The 10,289-nt window shown below is 47.6% G+C and overlaps 1 protein-coding gene across 1 annotated transcript in view; it reads right to left on the bottom strand.

Moving 5' to 3' along the window:
* Window positions 1-10,289, bottom strand: part of LOC107109155 (collagen alpha-6(IV) chain-like) — a gene marked incomplete at its 3' end in the record, with an annotated part of 106,644 nt that overhangs the window by 71,219 nt on the left and 25,136 nt on the right. The window contains exon 8 of the mRNA XM_015409730.1: window positions 7,042-7,134. Coding sequence (XP_015265216.1) covers window positions 7,042-7,134 — 93 coding nt within the window. The remainder of the gene's footprint in view (window positions 1-7,041; window positions 7,135-10,289) is intronic.

Genomic DNA, 10,289 nt, shown 5'->3' with positions numbered 1-10,289 from the left:
AAACTCAGGGCTATTTTTGGGCAGGAACGCACAGGAACGGAGTTCCGGCTGGCTCCCAAGTTGGCCACGCCCAGCAGGATCTCATTAGCATAATAGGCCACACCCAACAGCAGAAACGCATTAGGATTGGCTACATTAGAGGTGTGCGGCCTAACATGCAAAGGAGTTCCTGCTACAAAAAAAGCCCTGGTTTTTGACAACAAACAAGGTAAACAGAATAAGAAGCAAAAGGTGGGTGATGGTTGGATGACCACACTTCTGGTAACATGGGGGGTGCGTCCTAATGTGCTAATGAGCTGTGCTGTCAGGGGTGTGGCCCAATATGCTAATGAGTTCCTGCTGTTGGGTGTGGCCTATTATGCTAATGAGTTCCTGCTGGGCTTTTTCTACAAAAAGAGCCCTGATTAAAATCGTTATTTAGTGTTTTAATATTGTGTTGCCGGTTTTGTTAAGTTTTTAATCATTCTGGGGTTGGTCTGTTTGCTGATGTGTTGACTGTGAGAGGAGACTTATAGTTGTGAGTCAGTACACAAAGGTCTTCCATCACTTGCTGTGCCCTTTCAGGCAGCTGAGTTCCATTCAGTTCTCACTACTCCAGGAGGGCAAAAGTCAATACTTGGGCTAGTGTCCGTCCATCTCCGCCCTCCCACTTGTGTAGTGAAATTTTCATGCCGCCAACAAGCCATAACATTATTTGACCCTCGGCTTCCACCCAAGGAAATTCCATCAAGCGCTATGAGGTTAGCATAGCTGTACTGAACAACAGGTCACATAACACATTCTTGACTAAGCAAATTAGCACAGAGTGCAATTTAATCCTAGATAATAATTTATAACAATGCAATGATATTGGCATCTTAGCCAATACCCATGAATCCAATTTGCAAACACGATCGTTTGACAAAACACACGGCTGTAAAAAGCAAGTGCTAACAGCCCTCTCTGGCCAGATTTGTTTTCCTAAGAGATTACATCTTCCACCTGAGTTAACATAGTTTTACGGTTCAGAGATTCAGTAGAAACAGTCTGATATGTCAACATTTCTAAACTAATGATTAAAATCTTGGGTAGCCTTTGGATTACATCTCTGTCCTGGGAAAACTCAAATTCTCAGAGAGAAACAAAAAAAGAAGGGTCCAAAAACGCTTACAGCAACTTTAAAGCAAAACACTGCAGGAAATTATTGATCAAGCCTTCTGGAAATGAGGACTCAAATGGAGTTAAGCATTTGCAGAACTGAATAAATAAGAACATACGAGAGAAGCCAATGTTGGATCAGGCCAATGGCCCATCCAGGCCAACACTCTGTGTCACACAGTGGCCAAAAATACTAGGTGCCCTCAGGAGGTCCAGCAGTGGGGCCAGCACACTAGAAGCCCCCCACTGTTGCACCCTCCCAAGCACTAAGAATACAGAGCATCATTTGCCCCAGCCTGAGAGTTCCTATCCATACTTTGTGGCTCATAGCCACCGATGGACCTCTGCTCCATATGCGTATTTAATTGCCTCTTGAAGCCGTCCATGCTTGTAGCCGCCGCCACCTCCTGTGGCAGTGAATTCCATGTGTTAATCACTCTTTGGGTGAAGAAGTACTTCCTTCTATCTGTTCTAACCTGACTGCTCAGCAATTTCATGGAGTGCCCACGAGTTCTTGTATTGTGAGAAAGGGAGAAAAGTACCTCTTTCTCTACCTGCTCTATCCCATGCATAATCTTATAAACCTCGATCATGTCACCCCTCAGCCATCGTTTCTCCAAGCTAAAGAGCCCTAAGTGCTTTAACCTTTCTTCATAGGGAAAATGTTCCAACCCTTTTATCATTCTAGTTGACCTTTTCTGCACTTTCCCCAAAGCTAATATCCAAGCCCCATGCACAATCAGCTTGAACTGTCTCTTCTCTTCTCTGCAGCTTGAAATGGGAAACCTTCACTTTTAAAGCCACCTGATAACAGTTTTTAATCCCTTGCAAGGGTATGCAACATTGCATTGAAGATTAATAGGATGTACCTCACTTTGGGCAAATTCCTGACAACTAGCCACAGAAAGTGTGCCAAAGACTGCAGCCGTTACCAGCAGCTCGGCTATAGTCTGAGCCAAGGATTTCCTCTCTAAACAGTTCTCTTTGAGTTATCAGTTGGAACCAGAAATGTAAACAGGATCAGAGATGTCAATGGAGTGCACCAACAAATGCCTAACACTTTTTTTAACCTACAGAAAGGGTCACTGCATAACTCCCACCCCCCGGCAATTCACGCCACTGTCAAAATGCCCTTGTCGCTCAAACTTCCGAAGAGCAGGTCTGAATGTTACATAGAAGTGACAAAAGCACAGGGTTGCCGATCCCTTGCCCCCAGCCACCGATCAGCTGGCTGGTGGGGAGGACTTACTGGCAAAGCACTTCCAGCGAGCACCAGAGGTGGTGTCATTGCATCACCAGCAACGCAGGATGTTCTAGTATCTGGACAAAAACTCAATGGTAAAAAAAGGCTTCTGCCATAGAGTTTATGCCCAAATACTAGAGTGCCATGTGCTGCCAGTGGCGTGATGAGACCCAGGAAATACGAAGTCAGCTTGCCCCACAGGAAACTAGCTACAAGGTGAACATTCTTTACATTAAAATGCAAATAAATTCAGACTGGGTTAAGTGCCAGGTGTCCCAAGTGTTCAGCTAGGCTGTAGATTCTAGGGTGACCTCTGACGGATATTCCCTTCCAAACAGAGGGGTCACATCTGTCCAGCACAGCATTATCTGACAAAACAATTTTGGAACTTCACAAACATAAAACCACAACCTCGTTATTGGTCACAACAGTGTTTCATCCAGCGACGTGGTGGGCCTGTAATGAAAATAATATACGTGGAAATGTGTTGCTGCTGCAAAGAAAAAGGGCTGGAGAAGCTAGTAAATTGTGGCAATAGATCAGGGGTCCCCAACCTTTTTGAGCCTCTGGGGAGTGGGGAATCAAACCCGGCTCTCCCAGATTAGAGTCCGCGCACTTCACCACTACACAGAAAGGCCACTGCAAGGTGATTGGAGCAGGGAAACCTGCCACATAAAAGCCCCATTGCTGCTACGCTGTATAAGAAACCGCAATCACAATGGTAAAGCTACGAGAGCCTTTTCCCATGTGGAAAACAACCCAGTCCCAGATGGTAGAGAAGACACGGACATGGCCTTGAGGGAACCAGTAGCCTTGGGGAGTGGGGAATCAAACCCGGCTCTCCCAGATTAGAGTCCGCGCACTTCACCACTACACAGAAAGGCCACTGCAAGGTGATTGGAGCAGGGAAACCTGCCACATAAAAGCCCCATTGCTGCTACGCTGTATAAGAAACCGCACTCACAATGGTAAAGCTATGAGAGCCTCTCCCCATGTGGAAAACAACCTAGTCCCAGATGGTAGAGAAGACACGGACGTGGCCTTGAGGGAACCAGTAGCCGGCTGAGTGAGAGCGGTCACTCACTTTCCCCTCCCCATGTCCTCATCTCAGTGTATTCCTGAGGCAAATTCCTTCCTGTAAAGATTGGGAACAATTCCAAAGTAGCGTAAATCTCCCTCAGATTTTCGGCCTGATGCTGCCTGTCATCACTGACAACATTAAGGGGGAGAGGAAGCGATAAGGAAGGAGGAGTGGGGCAAGGGAGAGAAGGCCAGGAGTGGGATGGATGAAGACGGGCTCAGGCAGGGAGGGGTTAACAGCTCCCCTGGGAATCTTCTCTCCTCCATCCCTTTGTGAGGTGACCAGATGAAATCCTGCCCATTCCCCACATTCCTATAAAGCCAAAGGATAGAGATTTGCCCCACCACCCCCAAGAGAGCCAGTTTTGTGTAGTGGTGAAGTGCGCGGACTCTAATCTGGGAGAACCGGGTTTGATTCCCCACTCCTCCACTTGCACCTGTCTGGATGACCTTGGGCCAGCCAGGGCTCAGGCAGGGAGGGGTTAACAGCTCCCCTGGGAATCTTCTCTCCTCCATCCCTTTGTGAGGTGACCAGATGAAATCCTGCCCATTCCCCACGTTCCTATACAGCCAAAGGTTAGAGATTTGCCCCACCATCCCCAAATCACTGGAAATTCAGAAAGAACGCCCGGTATATCTCAAAAGGGCCCAGCCCCTCGCAGGCTTCCCTCTAGTTACAGGCCCCAAAACTTCCTGAGTGGCATCCCTCCTGCTATTTGGAGACTCAGAGCCAAATTAGATGTGGTGTTCCTGCGTCCACCACGCGGATACCTCTCTGCTGTTTTAGGGATGAGATTCCTTCTGCTTATGAATGCCACGAGAGCCTGATCCTGATGGGGACTGTGGTGACCTGGGTAGCCCAGGCCAGCCAGATCTCATCAGATCTTGGAAGCTAAGCTGGGTCAACCATTGTGAGTATTTGGATGGGAGACCTCCAGAGAAGAGAAGAGAAGAGATTGGATTGGATTTATATTGGATTAATACCCCACCCTTCACTACCCAAAGGAGTGTCAGAGCGGCTTACAAACTCCTTTCCCTCCCCCTCCCCACAACAGACACCCTGTGAGGCAGGTGGGGCTGAGAGAGCTCTGACAGAAACTGCTCTTTTTCAAGAACAGCTCTTATATCTTTTTATGGAAAGTGGATTCACACTGTTATAATATGGTTTTTTATAAGATTCGCAGTTGTGTAAGAAACAAGCATAAATGTATTGAAGTTTATAGTTATATTTTATAATTTTATTTCTTTTCTATGTTTGTTTGATTGTTATATTGTTAATAAACAATAATAAAAAAGAACAGCTCTTATCAGAACTATGGGAGAAGAGATTGGATTTATACCCCACCCTTCACTACCTGAAGGAGTCTCATAGCGGCTTACAAACTCCTTCCCTTTCCCCTCCCCACAACAGACACCCTGTGAGGTAGGTGGGGCTGAGAGAGCTCTGACAGAAATGTCTCTTTTTCAAGAACAGCTGTGCCAGAACTATGGCTTGCCCAAGGTCATCCAGCAGGTGCAAGTGGAGGAGTGGGGAATCAGGCCCGGTTCTCCCAGATTAGAGTCCGCGCTGAACCACTACTTGCAGCATATCTCTTCAAACCACATTGGTGACATGAAAGATCTCATAACTGAGAAGCACGTCATGGCATTATCATAGCACCATATTGTTGAGTGTCAATTCCTGTTACAGATTCAGGTGGTTTGGTCTGAAGCAACAGGACAAAGTTTGAGTCCGGCGGCACCTTTAAGACCAACAAAGTTCAATTCTGGGTATAAGTTTTCATGCGCAAGCACACCTCTTCAGATACAACAGACACCCTGTGAGGCGGGTGGGGCTGAGAGAGCTCTGACAGAAACTGCTCTTTTTCAAGAACAGCTGTGCCAGAACTATGGCTTGCCCAAGGTCATCCAGCACTTGCAAGTGGAGGAGTGGGGAATCAGGCCCAGTTCTCCCAGATTAGAGTCCGCGCACTTAACCACCACACCAAACTGGCTACCAGGGTTGTGACACTGAGGCAGGCAATAGCAAACCACCTCTGAATGTCTCTTAATTTGAAAACCCAATGGGGTCCCCATAAGTCACCTGTGACCAGACAGCAAAAAAAAAGTGTGTGGGGGGGAGAGTAGGGATGCCTGTTCCCCATGGGTGTGTACTGTTTCCGAGAGCCCAAATGCTCTCGAATATGGCGTGGTGGGGCACAATAGGAGCCCCGCCTCCTCCTCCTCCACCACCACCACAAGTCCTGTCAGGATCAGGCCCCCTTTCTAAGCAACTGAAAGCCATTTGAGTCAAGATAGCTGGAAAAACCAAAGCAAACTAAAGCATAAGCATAATTTGGCCAAACTAGAGCTTGTCATTAATTAATTGATTGATTATTGTATGGCATTGTGCGTGGTATAGTCAGGAGACCCTAAAATGGCCTGGCAGACTGAAGTTCTAGCTCTTTTAGTGTTCTGCACCACTAGGTGGCGAGCTAGACTTATTTTTTGGGCCGAGAGAGCTCTGAAAGAGCTGTGGCTGATCCGCAGTCACCCAGCTGGCTTGTAAACCTGCAGCAGGTGTGGCAGAGGATGGATACAGGCTTACCATGTGGTAGGACGTTCTGCCCTGTGGTTGGTTGCTCTTGGTGTTATTTTCTTCTGCCACATGCTTGGTGACTTTGGTGGTCTTTACCAAGTGGGAAAGGGTTCCCCTGTGCTTTCCACATTTATTTATTTATGTTACTTACAGTCTGCCTTTGTCACTTGGAGTCAAGGTGGATTAGGGCTCTTTAGCTTGGAGAAACGACGACTGAGGGGTGACATGATTGAGGTTTATAAGATTATGCATGGGAAAGAGCAAGTAGAGAAAGAGGTACTTTTCTCCCTTTCTCACAATACAAGAACTTGTGGGCACTCCATGAAATCGCTGAGTGGTCAGGTTAGAACGGATAAAAGGAAGTACTTCTTCACCCAAAGAGTGATTAACACTTGGAATTCACTGCCACAGGAAGTGGTGGCGGCTACAAGCATGGACGGCTTCAAAAAGGGAATTAGATAAGCATATGGAGCAGAGGTCCATCAGTGGCTATTAGCCACAAGGTATAGATAGGGACTCTGGGGCAGGTGATGCTCTGTCATCTTGGTGCTTGGGGGGGGGCAACAGTGGGAGGGCTTCTAATGTCCTGGCCCCACTGGTGGACCTCCTGATGGCACTGGTATTTCTGGCCACTGTGTGATACAGAGTGTTGGGCTGGATGGGCCTTTGGCCTGATCCAACATTGGCATCTCTTATGTTCTTATGTACACAGAGTGAGTCAACATTCTTGACAGGATGGAACATTCAATAAACAATACAATAGGATTAGGGTTGTGGAACCCATCGGGAATCTAGAAACAGAACTAAAGTAAAGCATAACTTATTAACACGACACGCTGAATGATGCAAAAATTACATAGCAGGATCCAAGTTCCAGCAAGCGAAATACAGTAGTATCAACCAGACTGGTGTGAAGGTTGTCTTTATTCTCCAGTTTCATCTGGCTTTTCTCCCTTTGCACCACAACAGGCACCCTCAGACCCAGAACATTTAAGAGGCTGACCTTTGCTCCTTGCTGTCCTTTCGGGAAACCCATGAATTCCAGGATCCCAGTGGAAGGTGGAGGTCCAGCAGGGCCTGGAAGCCCCACGTCTCCCTAGTTGGGGGTGGGAGGAGAGGAAAACATGAACACGATTATAGACCCACTGCAAAAGAGGCCCCAGTCACAGCATGCTATTCGCTTGACACCCTGTAGATTTCATCGCATTCCAAATTAGCAGAAAAGATAAACCTGTAATCAGGTACCCTGGTTAGCCAAATGCATGCAGATTCCTTGAATTAGAGAATCTGGGGAATAATTCACTGGGGAAGCCAGCTGAATATATGAAATGGCTGTGCATTAAGGTACACCACTCCATTTGGTTCAGACTTGTCTTCTCTGGTCAGCAGGGGGCATTCCAGAAACTGGGGGGGGGGAGGTCTTCTCCATCTTGAATCTCTTGGACCTTGAATCTCTTCATGCAAAAGCCACACCTTCATCCCTAAAGATTTCTACAGTGGTGGCCAATGTCCCCTCTAAGCTGTGGAGTCTTGTGAGCAAGAGTTCTTTGCAAGCTACTGGCATTAAAGTTGTGAGTGAGCGATTTGGCTGCTGCATAAATTAGTTTGCTCTGGAGCCCTCCTTCCTGGGCTAAGACAAAAATGTGTGAGCTGGAGGCTAAAAAAACTGCATAAATTAGTTTGCTCTGGAGCCCTCCTTCCTGGGCTAAGACAAAAATGTGTGAGCTGGAGGCTAAAAAAACTGTTAGCTACCTTACCCTAACTCAGCTTAGAGGGAACACTGGTGGTGGCGGTGGAAAGCACTGTCAGGTTGCAGCCAATTTATGGCAACCCTGTAGGGTTTTCAAGGCAAGAGGCAAACAGAGGTCGTTTGCCATTGCTTAATTACACATGTTTATTAGCTTCTATGACCAAAGATCTTAAGCTCAATCAGGGCTTTTTTTGTAGAAAAAGCCCAGCAGGAACTCATTAGCATAATAGGCCGTACCCAACAGCAGAAACTCATTAGTATATTAGGCCACACCCCCATGTTACCAGAAGTGTGGTCACTCAGCCACACCCACCTTTTGCTTCTCATTCTCTTTACCTTGTTTGTTGTCAAAACCCAGGGCTTTTTGCATGTTAGGCCACACACCCCTAATTGTAGCCAATCCTAATGAGTTTCTGCGGTTGGGTGTGGCCTATTATGCTAATGAGTTCCTGCTGGGCGTGGCCAACTTGGGAGCCAGCCGGAACTCCGTTCCTGTGCGTTCCTGCCCCAAAATAGCCCTGAGCTCAATTATAAAAGATGAATATACAACATTGGCCTCATTGCTTGTCTCTACGTAGTGACCCTGGGCTTTCTTGGAGGTCTCCCATCCAAACACTAGCCAGGGCCCACCCTACTTAGCTTCGGAGATCTGATGAGACGGGGCTAACCTGGGCCATCCAGGCTTCTTCTACAGCAGCCGTGATGATTACGATGTCTTGGGTCCACTAGCTCACACTACGGTCTACTCTAAGTAGCAAAGCTCTCTAGGGTCTCAGGCACAGGATGGACTTTCCCCAGTATTCACTCCCTTAGATCCTTTCGAACGGGAGATGGTGGACACCTGTTTATTTACCACCTTCCGGTCCTAATTCTGCCCCTCGTGCTGCAGTATATTTTGTTTACAAATGGCCTTCCAGCCCCCAGTGGGATTTCTGGGGTGCGCAGGACTGTAGGGGGAAGGCAGAGAAGATCTGCGTTCACAATCCCTTCTGTGAGAGGCTGTCATGATCTGGGCTGTGTCACCAGAGGCCTACTAGCCCAGGGAGCCTGGCTAGCAGTAGGTGAGGCTGGGCCCTGGCTAGTGTTTGGATGGGAGACCTCCATGAAGCTCCCAGAAGCCCGAGAGGTTTTGGAGCCAAAATTGACCAATAGGAAAAGAGGAGGGCTTGGAATAAAAGATCTGGAGCAGCAGAAAAAGCTGTTCTTTTTTACAGAGGGTAGAGCTAGAAGGAAGGCTCCTGCAGGGAAGAAACCCTCATCCTGAGGGAAGGGTGAGTAGTCTAATGCCACTTGGAATAGTGAGCTAGGGACAGTATATATTTAGACACGTTAGGGCATTTGATTTCTTTTCTTTTCACCCACTTACTGTTATTATTCTGCACCTTGTTGTTTGACCTCCTATAAAATAAACCTTTTCCTTGTTGTACTCTGCCTGGTCCTCACGCCTATTATTCGGACAAAAGGGAGGTCTGAAGGTCTTGGGAGGGTGCTCTGGGCCTTCTCAAGGGATCCTAAATCCAGAGTGGTGGCAGTGTCAGGTGACACCCCACCTGAGCCGTGACAGAGGCCAACTCAAAATAAAATTTAAAAAAGCTTGCTTGGGTTCCCCCCTATGCAAACATATGCAGATTTACAGTCCCACTGCAGGCAGAGCTACTTCCTTTCAAGTTCACTGAAGTCAATAGGCTTAGAAGGGCATGCCTTTGCTTAGGGTGACATGGTTAATCAAGTAACCATTCAGCAAACTTGTATCTGGGCCTTCTCAAGGGATCCTAAATCCAGAGTGGTGGCAGTGTCAGGTGACACCCCACCTGAGCCGTGACAGAGGCCAACTCAAAATTAAAAAAAAGCTTGCTTGGGTTCCCCCCTATGCAAACATATGCAGATTTTCAGTCTCACTGCAGGCAGAGCTACGCCCTTTCAAGTTCACTGAAGTCAACGGGCTTAGAAGGGCATGCGTTTGCTTAGGGCGACATGGTTAATCAAGTAACCATTCCGCAAACTAAAATGCAGGGCAGCGGAAAGTGCCATCAAACTGCAGCTGCTAATCACTCTCCGTATGCATACTTTTCAAAACTAAAATGCAGGGCAGTGGACAGTGCCATCAAACTGCAGCTGCCTTATGCCGACCCTGTAGGGCTTTCAAGTCAAGAGACGAACAGCGGTGGTTCGCCATGGCCTGCTGCTGCATCGAAAACGCATACTACCGATCATCTGATGGATTCTTTACTTCAACGATTCCATCCTGCTCCTGCTGGTAATGGGGAGCCGCAGTGAGGTATATGGAGCCCCACAGCCCCGCCCACTCGACAGATGGAGCACTGAGGCTGTCAATCAACAATCTGATCAAGGCCAGACGGTAAACCCACAAGAGAGTCGAAGCCTGCAGAGCAACCTCTGTGCACCGCACCACCGCTGGCTCTAATAAGAAACAGACCGGGGTTAGCTACTGTGGCAGTAAGAGAATAATAAACACTTTCTGGTTAACACTCTGTTGACAG

Source organism: Gekko japonicus, unplaced genomic scaffold (assembly GCF_001447785.1).
Source record: "Gekko japonicus isolate JY-2015 unplaced genomic scaffold, Gekko_japonicus_V1.1 scaffold3932, whole genome shotgun sequence".
Lineage (NCBI taxonomy): Eukaryota > Metazoa > Chordata > Lepidosauria > Squamata > Gekkonidae > Gekko > Gekko japonicus.
The sequence above is the reverse complement of the archived record's forward strand: the minus strand, read 5'-3'. Positions and strand labels throughout refer to the sequence as shown.